Source organism: Ctenocephalides felis, unplaced genomic scaffold (genome assembly GCF_003426905.1).
Source record: "Ctenocephalides felis isolate EL2017-DRISC unplaced genomic scaffold, ASM342690v1 CF-g0.4_SCAFFOLD_01170, whole genome shotgun sequence".
NCBI lineage: Eukaryota > Metazoa > Arthropoda > Insecta > Siphonaptera > Pulicidae > Ctenocephalides > Ctenocephalides felis.
This window is the reverse complement of record NW_020537324.1, coordinates 75830281-75846861: the sequence shown is the minus strand read 5'-3', so window position 1 is coordinate 75846861 and position 16581 is coordinate 75830281. Positions and strand designations below refer to the sequence as shown.

At 27.6% G+C, this 16581-nt stretch overlaps 2 protein-coding genes across 3 annotated transcripts in view; one reads left to right on the top strand and one right to left on the bottom strand.

The window, feature by feature from the left end:
- Positions 1 to 8962, bottom strand: part of LOC113365657 (protein groucho-like) — a gene marked incomplete at its 3' end in the record, with an annotated part of 113531 nt that extends 104569 nt beyond the window's left edge. For both annotated transcript variants that reach the window (XM_026607168.1, XM_026607169.1), the window contains 1 exon segment: positions 8623 to 8962. In XM_026607168.1, the coding sequence (XP_026462953.1) occupies positions 8623 to 8655 (33 nt within the window).
- A 6386-nt stretch (positions 8963 to 15348) lies between these two features.
- LOC113366737 (protein fem-1 homolog CG6966) overlaps positions 15349 to 16581 on the top strand; it is a 77456-nt gene continuing 76223 nt past the window's right edge. The window contains exon 1 of the mRNA XM_026608395.1: positions 15349 to 15726. Coding sequence (XP_026464180.1) covers positions 15667 to 15726 — 60 coding nt within the window. The 5' untranslated portion in view covers positions 15349 to 15666. The remainder of the gene's footprint in view (positions 15727 to 16581) is intronic.

The following is a 16581-nucleotide window of genomic DNA, read 5'->3' as shown; positions in this document are numbered from 1 at the left end:
CATTTGTCCCTTTTCGATGTGTCTGTTTAGGTTGCATTGTATTGTGTGTTGTGTGCGCGATCCGCCCAGACGTGACAGATGTTCCGCACTCTCTCGTATTTTGTTCCGAGGGAAATGATCACAGGTTCCCAAAATGTAATCGAAGATGAATGAGATAGTAAACTAGTGGTGTTTGGTAAACTAGTGGAAAGGTAAATTGCTAGAACTTCCCGTACCGTAATTAAACATTCGAGGATTACTGAATGTCATAAAATATAAGCAGAGCTTGTAAATTAGACGACGTTTATGAACAAAATGAAAATCGAATGACTTACTTACTCAAGCGGAGTTAGAATTAAAGGACCTTATCTCATATTTCTAATAATTTTGTGAATCATATTGCAAAGTTAAAATTATCAATTTCAAGTATATAAGCGAGCTTTAGAAAATCTAATATTGTAAGTTTACCAGAAAAACTTTGTACACTTTAACAGATAGTCGCACAAAACTGACAAACGATAGTCCTCATCGAAATACATCAAATGGCTCTTAAATTTCTGAAATCGGTTCATGCGTTTTTGAGAAAACGTCGATGAAAGGTCTAATTTTGACAAATGCCAGAAGAACGATACCAATTTTTGCAAACTTTGACAAATTTTCAAAGATGAACCAATTGTCGTAGGGGAGTAATATTTTAGTATGATCTAGAAGACTATGGTATCTACCGTCAAAAAAATAATCATAAAAATCGTCGATTTTTTTTAAAACTTTATTACAAGAAAACGGCCCGGCCGATCTTTACCAAAAACTAATCAGCACGATTCCCAATCAATATCTTAATTAAAATTCTAATAAAATTCGATTTTCATTTGCGAAATATTTTTTTAATCATTTTTATTTCAATTTTAAAAATTTTGATTATTTTTTGCGATTTCTATACTTTACAACTATCAATTAATATTAGTTTTACTTCGATCACTGTTAAATGTTTATTCATTTTATTTTAGTATTTTTTTGTTCTATTATTCTTTGTTAGATTTTAATGAATAGTATGTTAGTCTCTGGACCTATTACAAGGTATCCCAGAATTCAACGTCACAAAAAAAATCTCATCTTGTTTGGAACTCAATCTAGACTTTTGATGAAACTGTGACCATTTTTCGGTTATTGTGGTTAATTTCTATTAATAACATTTCTAGGACCACAGGCAAAAATATTTGATGGTCAAAATTGGCACAATTGCTTCTTCACAATTGCTTTTCAAGAATCAAGATTTTTTGCTTAATTATGAATTTAAAATTCTCAAAATGGGCCAAACTTAAAAGTCCATCCTTTAAAAAAAATGTACTAAAGTCTGTTGGCATATTTCATCAAAAGTTGAATGAGAAAATTAAATATGTTAATATTTTTTAAAGAGCTGCTATTTTTATATGGTTTTTTAAAAAACTGACCTTTAGTGTTTTATATATATATATATATATATATATATATATATATATATATATGTATATATATATATATGTATATAAAGTTAGTTTCACATGTTTTTAATAGATGCTATTTATATTTTATGAATGAATAATTTACAAATAAATGAGAAAATTAAATTTGTTCATGATTGTCAAAAAGACATTGCAATTTTTATATAAATTTCTTAAAAGTCTGAATTTAAATTAAAAATAGTTCATAACACCTAGCATTATTTTCTAAAATTAGAAACTTTTAATTAATTTTCAATACTAATCCCTAATTAACTTATTTAAATATTATACTATAACTCTTTTTTATAGTTTTGTATTATTTTGTAATTTTATTCTATTTTCTATATATAATGTTAAATAGACTTAAATAAAAAAAATCACAATAATTAAATAAACTAAACAAGGCATTTAAATAGTCACAAATAATAACTAAATAAATTATTTAATAATACATATAATATTGCGCATTTCGTTTTAAACTTATTGCAAATTATTTTTATGAATTAAATTATTATCGTCATTAGTTTTTGTTATCGAATTAAATATAGTTTTTATTAGAGTTTAAAAGTTATAAATATTTTTTATTACCAATAAAAATATCGGATACTTTTTTTATAATGATCTAATTAAATTCGTTAAATACTTATATAACTCACGATTTAAATAATATAAAATATTGAATGATTAACATTAGAAATAAATAAAAAACAAATTTAATAATAAATAAACTTAAGCTCATTTGTCAGAAAATTGACAAACTTGAACTCTTTTATATAATATTAATTTCATTTTTTCAATTATTTATAGTTAATAGAAATATGTATGTAAAAATAGATGTATATTAAAAATCAACAGAAAATTTTATTTATAGAAAATTTAATATTTAATTAGTAGTTTTTTTATTAATAAAAGAGTGCAATTTAATAACAAAACTAGCAATAGGAATTTTAATTTATATACTATTAAAAATATTCCTAAAAGCACCAGAATTTAATATTTATTTATTAAAACAAAATTATTTTATAATTTTTAAAGTGCAACTTTCCACAAAAAATATCCAAACGTAGAAATTTATTTAACATAATTTAGTTATGTTAATAACATAAATACACATTTTAAAATTAGTGAAAATTAGCCTATTAGCATCTATGTACTACATTTTTGTGTTGTGTTTTCTTTTTTTAAAATAATTGTCTTAATATTTTAATTATATATTTTAAAAATATATTTAAATTCTTCGTTTATTTTAAATTATATATATATATATATATATATATATATAAATCGTAATATATATTGAATTCGTGGTAAGTAAAATATACTATTTGTAAAGGAAAAATAGGGTAAAACAATTTATAGATTTTTGGACTAACAAAAACCTGATTTTTGATAATGTATTGTTTTTTGATAAATATAAAGTATGCATTGTTACCCCAGAAATATGTCAAAAATTTCTCTTATAATTTTTTTCAAAAAAGTATTTGTTTCTAGCTTCATATTATATTTTTCCTTTATCCACCACAAGTTTTATAATATTGTTTGTAATATTCATAATAGAATTTAATAAATAGAGTTCGATAGGTTAAATGCGCGGTTCGTATTTTCAATTATGCAAATTGTCGATTGCATATACAATTTCTTATTCAGATATCTAATTCAATTAGGTCGGCACATTGTTAAAATAATAAATGTACGATCCATTCAATAATAATAATAATAATATAGAAGACGCCATGGAAAATTTAATAATAATAATGATAAAACACAAGTGAAAAAAATAATAGGTTGTCAAATATCTTCCTTCCGCCTTTTTGTATTATAAACCAAGAGCAAAAAAGCGAAAGGGAGATATTTGACAGCCTAATATATATAAAAATAATGCAGCCAACTGAAAACCAACGTTTGAAATAGTGAATAATCTAAATATTATATAATAATTAATGATTTATTATTTATTGTCTGATTCAGAATCAAAAATATAATCAATTATTTTATTACTTTTATTCCTTTACTATTTTCCACCAGCGCCCCGTCTATAATCCTCGTATCGCTAAAAACATTTGTATAATGTTGAAAAACATGATAAAACTATCATTAAAATTTAAGTAATTGCCCTCATTTTCGTTTTGTAATTCAAATAGATTGTTGGAAAACCGCAGCCACGAATGTTAAATGCATATATGTACACGTAAAATGTGAATGGAATAAATAAATAAAATCAAAATAAACGTTATGTAATAATATGAATAGTAGGTGCGGATTTTGTAGGGTAAAATAGATTTAATTTATTTGGTACAAACTTGGTGTAATTATAAGAATATTTCATAAAATTATCACAAAAACTAATGTGAATTAGTTTGTGGAACTAATTGTGAATTTGCACATTTTCAAAAATTTGGGAAAAACTATCTAGATAAAAGATGTTTGTGTCGCACAGCATGTTGAGTTTATTTATTGTTCTATTGTTATAAGTAGTCAAAAAAGATCCTTTTAGAATTCTTTGTTTAAATAAATTTTGTTCGAAATGTAGTACAGTCGGTTTAAAAAAATCTATAGTTTTTAATTTACTAATGTGACCAGTAAGCATAGTTTTAAATTGTCTAGGATTTTTTAAAATTATTTTCATGTTGTTTTAATCGCTTCATAAAATTCTGGCTGGTTTCTCCAATGTAAACTAAATTACAATCTATACACTTGATTTGATAGACAAAACTTCTAAGTAGTTCTGCGAGAAAAAGCAAAAAATATTTATATATATATATATATATATATATATATATATATATGAAGTATTTTGCGGCCCAATCGTCAAATTAAAAAATATTAAAATAGAAATATTTTTATTCTATTAAACGTTTCGACACTTAATGTGTGCCATCATTCAGTGATCTAAACAAACATATTACATAAATAACTATAGTTGAAATCAAATATAAAAAGGAGAAAATTATATACATACTAAACTAGGAAAAACAAAAAATACATATAAAATTTATTAAACACTAAACTTGTACAAAAGAACATCATAGCAAGTGTTAAAACGTTTAAGAGAGTAAAAAAAATGTTCTATTTTAATCTTTTTTTAATTCGACGATTAGGGTGGTTCTTAATATGGAAATTTCTTTGCTCCCAAGGGCTCAAATGCTTCCAAAATAATGAAAAAAAATTCTCTAAAAGTTTCAGCTCATAATATCGACATTTAGATAGTCCGCAATTCAATTCAAAGTTCCATATATTCATTATTAAGTAAATTCTTGCGCCATCTGTGATAGCAGACTTGTAATTTTGATGTCAACTTATTACTGAGTGTCAACATCACCAATTAAATAAATATTTTGCTGCAAATTTAATTTTGATGCCATGATGAATCAATATTTCGTTAAACAGTCCATATGGATTTAATTAGAGGTTAAGTGTTTTATAAGTGTCATAATATTTGAGTTCACAAATGCTGTCACAGATGGTGAAAGAATATATGGTAATAATGATTATACGAAACTTTTAATTGAATTGCGGACTATCTAAATGTTAATATTAAGAGCTAAAACTTTTAGATGATGTTTTTTTATTAATTTGGAAGCGTTTGAAACCTTGGGAGCAAGGAAATTCAAAAATGTCCATATTAAGGACCAAAATATGTATATACATATTTTTTTTCTCCGTCCATAAATTATGAATTCGCTCCTTTTATGCTCATTATATTTTCACAACTTTTAATACTGAAGTGCACGGCGCGAGTTTAAAAAGCGGAACAAAAAATTCAGAACTTGGGAAATTAAAAACAAACATTATTAATGCGATGCATTAAAAACGTGTTAAGTACAGATTTCGTAAATAATATATATATATATATATAATTCCTAGATAATTTAAAACTATGCTTACAGAACGCATTAATACTTTTGGTGAGGATCACTTTGATTAATTTGATATTGAGTGGACTGTAAATTATAAATATTTCATCACCATAAGAAGATGTGAATAATACCACTATTTAATTTATGACATATATTGAACTACACTCTACAACCTTCTTCTCTTATTACATTTGCTAGACTCCCTTATTATTATTTGTTACAGGTATTTATACTCATATAATTGTATCCCCTACCCCGAAGGGTCCCAGGTTAAATAAAAGCCCTGGTCAAATCTTGACCAACTTTAAAACACAATATATGAAAACTTATACAAGAGACAATAAATAAAAGACTTGAACATCATTTCCAAATTTCTTACAAAAGAATAAAACATACATTTTCTTGAACCAAGATAAATTTTAATGGAAATCAAAATAAATATTTTTTTCCAAGACCGATTTTTATGCAATTATTGATATTTCTTGAACAGTCATCAATCAAAATTAAAAGGAATCGACATTCAGAGTAATGAAGAACTTTATATGAAAAATAAAATTATTTACTTTAGTATTGTTGGTTATAGCAATATAATAAAAAAATGTAATATTCGAAATAAAAATGAAAGAAAACTAAATCAATATTATAATAATAGAAGAATAGAAAATAGTAACTAATTCAAGATTTTTGATTTTATTCAATAATATATTTACAACTGTCCTACACAGACATTAAGTAAATCTTTTGGCTATTATATATAAAAAATGACATCGATATATAAATAGTGAAAAATACACAGTTGCATTTTTCCTTTATAAGAGGTAATATAATGTGACACAAGTAATTCATTCAAGAAATAATATTAATAATTTAATATTCATAAAAATTCACAATAGTAATATTAATAAACATTTAAAGTAAGCCAATCAAATAAAAAATAATTATTTTTGTTCCAGTAAATACTTTTAAGAACAAAGGTAAATATTAAAGATAAACAGTAAAAATCTTGAAAGACTTTGATCAAAATATATAAATAGTTCTCAAACTTTCATACGACGAATGTTTATTTTAAACCAACTATAAATAATTAACTTTAGTATTTATTATTCTACCAGATACTTCGAGAGAATGAAAACAAATATGCAATATAAACCTGATAATTTTAGTCTGAGAAATATGTAATATGAACGTGGTCAATATTAAATTGCACAAGAAGTTATCTGTCTTCCCAAAACAAATATATCGTAATTATGAGGATTGTAAAATAACAAAATAAAGTTCTGAAATATTATTCACAGAAGAATAATGTATTATTGAGAGATATTCGGTTCGAGTCCTGGCACTGACATCGAAGATAATAAAGAAGAATGAAGAAACCAGTTGTAAACAAATTTGGATAGTATAAGATATATAAAGATAGTATACTGGTGGTATATGGCATCGTGCCTTAAGGCAAATTGCAGCAACTTCCCGTACCGTAAAGAAATATTCGAGAAATTTTAAACGTTTTCAAATATATTATTACAAATACTGTAACTTTCATTATTTTTGCTATCTTATTATATCTGATAAAATCAAATGTAAATCATAAATTAATTTATCTCCAGGAACATTAACAATCGACATTTCATTTCGAATTAAAATTCAAAAAAATAGTTGCCTAATTTACACAAATTGAAAAAGTGCTCCCGTATAGTCACATTCTAAACGTATTTGCAAATAACTCTGTGCGACATTTACACTTATACTGTGCTTAGCTTGGCGGCATTTTTACATTTTTCAATACTTTCACAAAATTGGAAAAGTGCTCCAGAACAAAAACAGTCTAAACGCATTTGCAAAAACATTTGTACCAGGTTGTCACTTAGACTGTGAATAGTTTGGGTAATTTTTTCGAATTTTTAACCCAAAATTATATTTTTGTAAATTATCTAAAATTAAAATTAATATCCGAAGTATTTTTTGAAAATTAAAAAAAATGAAATTTTGAAATTGAAAAAAATGCCTAATAGTTTCTTCTCATTGTCAACACAAGCAAAATGTTTATCGAATCATTCTAATCGGATGCTCCATTCTCTCAAAAACTACAATTTTTTGCACATTTAGTTCCGTATCTCCAAAACGGCTAGACCTGCCTTTGCCAAAAGCTAATCACCACTTCTCTCCATCATTACGAATTGAATGTTTTTTGAATCATTCAAATCGGATACTCAGTTCTCTCAAAAACTCGATTTCTATTTTCTGCACCCTTTGCTCCGTATCTCTGAAACGGCTGGACCTGCCTTTGCCAAAAACTAATCAGCACATCTCCCTATCTATAGGAATCGAATGATTTTTTAATTATTCAAATCGGTTGATCCGTGCTCCTAAAAACGAAATTTAAATCATTCAAATCCGTGGACGAAAAATTGTATCCGCACATACACACGCACACGCACACATAAACAAACACATCCATTTATTCTAAAGATATGCAAAATGTTCATTTTCGATTGTTATACGATTATAATTAAAATATACATTATTATTTCGAATATAACTCAGTCAGTAACGTGCCCGACTTGCAAACTAGAGACACTTGGTTCGAGTCCTGGCACTGATTTCTTGTATTAAAATTAAATATAAATTGAATGGTATAGAATAGTACGAGAAGTTATAAGGAGAAGCAAAGGTTAGAAAAACTAGTGGTGCATGGCATTGTGCCTTGAGGCAAATTGCTGAACTTCCCAACAAAACATAAGAGCTTGTAAATTGGATGACAAAGTTTCTATAATATGTTTACATGAAAAAAGAATAATAAACAAAACTTAATTAGGAGGACTTAGAATATAGAATCTTATCTCATATTTTAAACAAACATTTTCAAACACTTAATTTCTATTTTCTGTACTTCTTGCTCTATATCTCCGAAACTACTAGACCTGCCTTTGCCACCACTTCTTCCCATCAATAGAAATCTATTGCTATTTGAATCATTCAAATCGGTTAAACTGTGAGCCGAAAAACGACGAAAATAGAATTGTTGGGTAGAAATTAAGTAGAATTAGTAAGAAAAAGAATAATGAAGAGGTCATAAAGAAATGTGTGTTAGGTATAATAAACACAGTATAAAATATCTCAATATCAAATAGCTCGGTCGGTAGCGTACCCGACTCACGCGCCTAGGACACTCGGTTCGAGTCCTGGCACGAAAATAGAATAGAAATTAAGTAGAATTTGAATTATTAGTTAGAAAAAATATAAGTTTAGATAGTTATGATATACTACAGTATAAAATGTATACATTCAATTTTTTTCTATTTACTCACCGGCGCTTGGTGCCTCGCAGGCGACGGATACATGTTGTCTTTAGCTTTTAGCAGAACTTTTTATCACAAAACACCACACATTTTCACCTCAAAAACAACAACAAACGCACTTTTAAACTTAATTCCCATCAATAGATAAAATGAACCACACAACACTGGTAAATATTGGCAAACCCACTTCACTTCGAAAAACACACTTTAAACACTGAACACTTAAAAAAAACTTTAGTAATTGATAGTAAAGGTAATAAAGGTAGTAAGGGATTGATGTAAATTTTTCTACTAGTGATAAAAGATAGTTTTGTATATATATTTATTTCTTATTATTACATCGGCTCCTTCCTCGACAGTGTCTCATTCAATACTGAGGCCAACTTTACGATTCGAGGTTCCTCTACGGATTAGAGTGAGAGAGAACGCTTAGAAAGTATCGGCGGGAGCGGGATGCAGATATAGATGTGAACCGTTTATACCACGTGGGGGATCTGTGGTTGCTTCGCACCGATTTCAGAGAATGTCAAACGTTTTTGGTAAAGGTAGAGGAAATTTTGGTTAAAAAGTTTAAGAATACAAAAAGATACAGATTTGACTCCTCTTAATAACTCCGACGACTCCGATAATTTAGAAACTTAATACTGGACACAAATGTACAAAAAAAGAGACTGAAGCAAAGAAAGAGAGACTTAGACAAAGAAGACTGAAGTGTTATATATAAAGATATTTTAATTATAATAGATATTATATTAATGAAATATTCAAATGAAATAAAAGGGTCCGCCATAAAACTTTTTTTTATTGGTAGCAATTTAGAATTTTTGACAGCCATTAAAAAGTTAGACAGCAATTTCAATGAAATTATTCTCGATTATTAACCAGAAGGATTGCACTTTCAAATGGAAAAGATTTAAATTGCGAAAATATTCAGTAGTTTATATATAGCATTTTCAAAACAAAAAAAAAGTTATCTGACGAACCCTTTATATATAAAATATGAAAACTGTTTTTTATAATCTCTCATACCAGGCACCTCTGTCTGACTGAGATATGAAAATAATGTAATATATATATATATATATATATATATATATATATATATATATATAAATGTGTTCTATAGTAGTTCTAAGGGTTTATTAAATACTAGATGACCCGACAGACGTTGTCCTGTACCCATATCTATATTTTTTTCAGATCCTATACAAATATTTACCGTTCATTTAAAAATAATAATTATTATTAACTTCCCGTAGGGTAGCTATAATGGGCCGAAAATCGAAAATGATTTTTGCATTTCTCGAAGTTTTGAAGGTTTCTGAACATTTTACTGGTGTGTTTTTATGTCCGCATTTTTTCCTCCACGTTTTCGGGCGCACGGATCAACCGATTTGAATAGTTCAAAAAACATTCGATTCCTATTGATAGGGAGATGTGCTGATTAGTTTTTGGCAAAGGCAGGTCTGGCCGTTACGCAGATACGTAACAAAAAGTGCAGAAAATCGAAATCTAATTTTTGAAAGGTCGGAGCATCGAATTTGAATGATCCAAAATACGAATGATTCAATTCGTAATGACGGGGAGAAGTGGTGATTAATTTTTGGCAAAGGCAGGCCCAGCGGTTTCAGAGATACAAAGCTAAATGTGTAAAAAGTTGCAGTTTTTGAGAGATTTTTCTGATTTTTTTTTCAAAAAATATTTTTGTAATTTGGGATTAAAAATTCAAAATATTATCCAGGATAAGCACAGTCTAAGCGCCACTCTGGTACAAATGTTTACCCAAGTGCGTTTAGACTGTTTATGTACTGGAGTTTTTACCAATTTTGTGAAAACTAATGAAAAATGTGAAAATTCTGCCAAGCTAAGCACAGTATAAGTGAAAATGTCACACATAATTGTTTCCAAATGCGTTTAGACTGTGACTATACTGAGAGCACTTTTTCAATTTTGTGCAAATTAGGCAACTATTTTTTTGAAATTGAATTCGAAATGAAATGACTAGTGTTAATGTTCTGGAGATAAATTGATTTATTCTTAATTTACATTTGTTTTGCCCAGATATAACAGGATAGCAAAAATAATGATAGTTACAGAATTTGTAATAATATATCTGAAAACGTTTAAAATTTTTCGAATATTTTATTAGGGTACGGGAAGTTCCAGCAATTTGCCTTAAGGCACGATGCCATACACCACTAGTAGAATTTTTATTCATTCTGATTATTTTACTTATATATCCTATAGAATCTTCAATTTCATATTATGTTCCTGATATAAATCCTATTCTATTTTTAACTTATCTTCATTTTTCTTTACTATCTTCTAATTGCGGCTTCTAAACTCTTCTTACTTCAATTCATTTATAATTTCATCAATAGTTATGATTTTTTTTTATTAACTATTTAATATTTTTGAAATTCTTGCCCGGGAATCGAACTCAGAACCTCGAGCGTTTCATTCGGAAACGCTAGTCTGTGAGCTAATTCCACCACAATTATTGTGGGACATTTTATACCTAGAAAGTCATAAACATGCCTGTGCGTTTTTCTTGAGTAAAAAATCTCAAGCAAATGTTTGTTTTAATTTTAATTCTAGCTTAAATCTAAAAACTCACTTATACACGTCAAGTAAATAATTTTAACTCTGCAATTCGATGTACCTAATTTTTACAAATATGAGATACAGATCTATAATTCTAACTTCGCTTAGGGAAAGTTCCTGTAAGTTGCCTTAAGGCAACATAATTAGAAAAGCCATTTTGCTAAATAATAAAAATTACTGGAATCAATTTTAAATTGTTTCCAATCCAAATAATAAAACAAATGAAACATTTGTGCCATGTACTAAACGTAAGTTTATTGATTTGAAATTATCTCTATATTATTCGTAGTTTCTATAAATCTTTGAAGTTATTGAAATGAAAAATATTTTGTAGGCAAGACAGATATTAGAGCTGTTCAAAGATTGAGATTATATCGCCAACGAAAAAGTAAAAAAATAAACAAACAGTCAATGAATGTATGTAAATTTTAGTTACATGAAGTTCTTCAAACACAGTTTATTACATGATGAGTGAAATTGTGAAAACAATATTTGTTTAGGCGTTGTTTAACATAATCCACTGTGTGAACGAATTTTATAGAAGTTATGAATCAGCAATTACTTCATTTCTCTAATGAAGGTTCATTTATAAATGCTAATTACAATGACAAACCGATCATATCATATTTGAAGTATGACTTTAATTTCATTATTGTTTTCAAATATTATACATATTTTCAATGCTATTATAAATATATAATTTATAATTTATCATTATATAAACGTGTATAATGGTTGACACTAATAAATGCGTGCATCACGAGTGTTACCATATCACTAATAAACATTATTCAAAATTGTTATATGATGTATTTATTTCTACTTAAATGCCATCTTGTACAGTAGCAAATAAGTTTTACTTCAATCGCGTGTGAACCTCTTTTTTGTTAATGTTTTGAGAATCTGTGGCAGTCGGCCAATCACAAACATACATGCATGCCTACATTCGTATACAGTATGTATACCTTTTGAATGTGTATTTTTCTTGTTTCGCACAAAAGCATTCATATTTATCTATGGCTTGTAACTATGTTAGCTTAAACGCGCACCAGAACGAAAGGTGGGCACGACGACGACGACGACGACGACGTCATAGTCATCGAAGGCAAAAATCGAAACAAAGAAATTGAACAAATGTTAAATGGATGATTTTTTACGAAGAATTAAATTTAATTAGTAATATAATATGGCATTACTCGCGATGCACACATTTATTAGTGTCAACCATTATACACATTTATATAATGATAAATTATAAATTATATATTTATAATAGCATTAAAAATATGTATAATATTTAAGAACAATAATGCAATTAAAGTCATACTTCAAATATGACATGATCGGTTTGTCATTGTAATTAGCGTTTGGGACTAGAAATGAAGTAATTGCTGATTAATAAATTTTATAATATTCGTTCACACAGTGGATTATGTTAAACAACGCTTAAACAAATATTGTTTTCGCAACTTCACTCATCATGTAAGAATTGTGTTTGAAGAACTTCATGCAATTAATTATCTATTATATCTCTTATAAATAATTATTTTAATACTTAAGTTAATAGAATTTAATACTATCTTATATTTTCAAAATATATGCTTAATTTCAAGATCATAAACTATCTAATTTATAATAAATATATGGGTTAATTAAATGATAAGAGGAATATAAAATTGTAAGAATTTGTCATGTAATAATATAAGGATCTTCAACTGGTCGAGTTGAAGTTTTATACCATTTTTCGAAGGACTATAATGTTTTGGTATGTATATTAAGACTATAAAGATTTGTCATACAAAATTTCATTAACATCGACGAAAAAATTGTTTTTGATAGTCAATATCAAAGAAACTGCTTGACTAATCTTTGTATTTCGAATACCTCTGAATTTTTAAAATCGATTCAGCATTTTTGGCTAAAATGCAGACGGAACATGTTGTACCTTTTTGCTAATTCTAAAGAAACGGCTCTCCCGATCGTGTCAAAATTCTGACCAACGCGAGTCCATTTCAAGTTTTATCGAATGGTTTTTGAATGTTTGAAATCGGCTCAACCGTTTTTGAGATGAAAGATCAAACTTTAACAAACGTCAAAAACGTTGCTCATTTTTATATATATAGTTTTAGTATACTTTTTTCATATTTTCCCAATTTTCCCAATTTTTTTTTAAATAATTATTCAACAACATATACACTATTATACATCATTGAAAAGCATATTGAATAGCTAAAGAACTGTATACAACATTTTTAAACTTTTGGAACAAAATTGTTTGTAAAAAATCTTTGAAAACTTTGGATTATATAGACCAGTACTAAATTAGATATATATATATATACGAGATAGTTAATTTTGTGTACCTTTTTCATATTTTACCATTTTTTTTATAAAATTTATTTAGCAACATATACACTATTACACATCATTGAAAAGCTTATTAAATAGCCTAAAGAACTGTATACTACATTTTTAAACTTTTGGAACAAAATTGTTTGTAAAAAAATCCTTGAAAATTTTGGATTGTATACACCAGTACTAACTTAGATATATATATACATGGTTAATGTACACTAACTTTTTTCATATTTTGCCATTTTTTTTAAATAATTTATTCAACAACGTATACACTATTATACATCATTGAAAAGCTTATTAAATAGCCTAAAGAACTGTATATAATGCAATATTTTTAAACTTTTGGAACAAAAAACTTGTCGAAAAAGCGTAATAGTTAAGTATGTTCTACAAGACCATAATATCTATAGCCAAAAAAAAAATCATAAAAATCGTCGTAAATTTTTTTCAACACTTTATTACAAGAAAACAGCCCGGCCGATCTCTACCAAAAACTAATCAGCATGATTCCCAACCAATATCTTTCGAACGGTTTTTGAATTTTGAAAATCGATTCAGAATTGCGGCCTTAAGCGTGGACCGAAATTTTTCACTTTTATGCGATTTACAAAAGAAACGGCTTGGTTGATCATCGCACAAAACTGAGAAACAACAGTCCTCATCGAGATACATCGAATGGCTTTTAATTTTTGAAACCGGTCCAGCAATTTTTGAGAAAATGTCGACGAGAGATCAAAATCTGTTCACACACACACACATAATTTTTCCGAATTTGGTCTCATTCGATTCAGAATGCTTAAAACGTCGAGAAAAAATAAAATTAGCGAATCGGATTTTTGATGATGAAAACATAAACTTCTCCTTCGGGAAGTTAATAACAAAGTTTTGTTTCAAAAAAGTAAATTTTTGTTTCAAATATTTCAAAATGTTCGAAAATCAAATGTTTCAGTTTAAAAAAATTTAACCTTTTTTAAAAAAAAAAAAAAAATTTTTGGTACGGCGGTAAGTTCCAGTAATTTGCCTTAAAGCACGATGCAATACACCACTAGTTTAATTTAATTACTATATCTGAAAGTGTTAAAAATTACTCTATCAGCACAATTTTATTCTCAGCAACAAACCTAACTCTAATCAAAATTTCCTATAAATCCCAACTCCACACTCTGAGTTTGCAAGACCGAGGCTCCATGCCCTAAACCACGCGCAACCCACAACCAATTCCAAACAAACTCTACATTCCCTAAAACTCTTGGCGCTTCGGGAAGTTAAAAAGTTCAAAATATTTCGAAAAATAAGAAAATTTTTTTTCAAAAAATTCGAAATTCTCTAAAATCAAATTCTTACAAAGTTAAAAAAAAATTGAAAATAATTTTTGGTACGGGAAGTTCCAGCAACCTGCCTTAAGGCACGATGCCATACACCACTAGTTCACTTTACTATTTCTGTAAGCCCTAAAAATTCCCTCATCAGCACAATTTTATTCTCAGCAACAAACCTAATTTCAATAAAAATTTCCTATAAATTTCAACTCCATGCTTCGAATTTGCAAGACCGAGGCTCCGACACCTAAACCACGCACACCCCACAATCAATTCCAAACAAACTCTGCATTCCCTAATAAAACTCTTGGCGCTATCTCTCCGCTCTTTTCCCAAGCGTCTGCGCGCAACCTAAAATCCGACCGATAGCAGCACAAATAACAATCCGTCGCATTTCTCTGGGAACTTCTATATTCCGTCTCGACAGACAGAAAACCATCGGACTCAAGTGTACTCCGAGATATCGACATGATAACACATACAAAACGCGTAATAATAAAACAAATAAAGTAAAAATATTAATAAAAAATATACTAAATATAAAACAAAACCCCAGTGCAAATTTACCCTAGAACTACCCTTAAATCTACTATCTAATTTTACCCAAGTGTACAAATGTCATTTGACGTCATTGTCAAAATCAGTGTGGATTAATAAAGAAGTGGGATCGAGAGAATAAATTTAATTTTATTATTATTATTATTATTTTGTATTTTATTTATATTAGTTCTGTGTCTATTAAATGTGTGTAGTGTCCGATTGTTGAAAAAAAATGGATTATAAAACTTTAGTTTTTAATGCGGCCAGAGATGGGAATTTGACTCGTTTAAAGGTAAGAGTTTATTTTTGGCAGCTGCTTTTTTTTTTTTTTTGAACAGGTCTTGGTTGAATTTTTTTTCGGCGGAGGAATTGATGGTTTTAGGGGAATTAAGGGACTGAGGGAAGATATTTATAAATTTATGTACATATTTTATGTACATATACATACTGAAATGGAGTTTTACTTGATTTTCCATTGTATAATGTTCTACCGTGTGTGTATATATGTGTGGATACATTTTTGTAAATTACTTGCGAAGCAATATATATATATATATATATATATATATATATATATATATTTACATATTTTGTTAGACGTTGAGATATATTCTTGAAATGTTAATTTGCAGCAATAAATGATTTTTTCATTTATACGTTTCGACACGTATGTGTGTCATCACCCATCATTTTTTTTAATATTTATACAGTATCACACCAGGGAAAACACTCGCAAGAAATTAAACTAACAATAATTAAAAAATAAAACATAATAAAGTAAAAATGTTTGTTTTTGTGATTTTGATTTTGATTCTTTTATTTCGACGATTGGCTGCAAAATAACATTCAGGTATATATATACAAATATATATATATATATATATATATATATATATATATATATACATCCTGGATTTACAACAAATTAATATATTTTTTTCCCGAACAATTAATTCAATAAATAAAGAACGAAAAAACGAGTTTTCTCTAGGTGTCTACTTACGACGTTTCGAAGCTAGATACGTTTCATCATCAGGTTTTTCCGACAAGAACATTTTTCTTTCATATAACAATATTGAAGTTGATAATTGAGGAATATTGAAAATTAAAAAAGAATGGTTCATGTACCTTTTTTTGCAAACAAAAA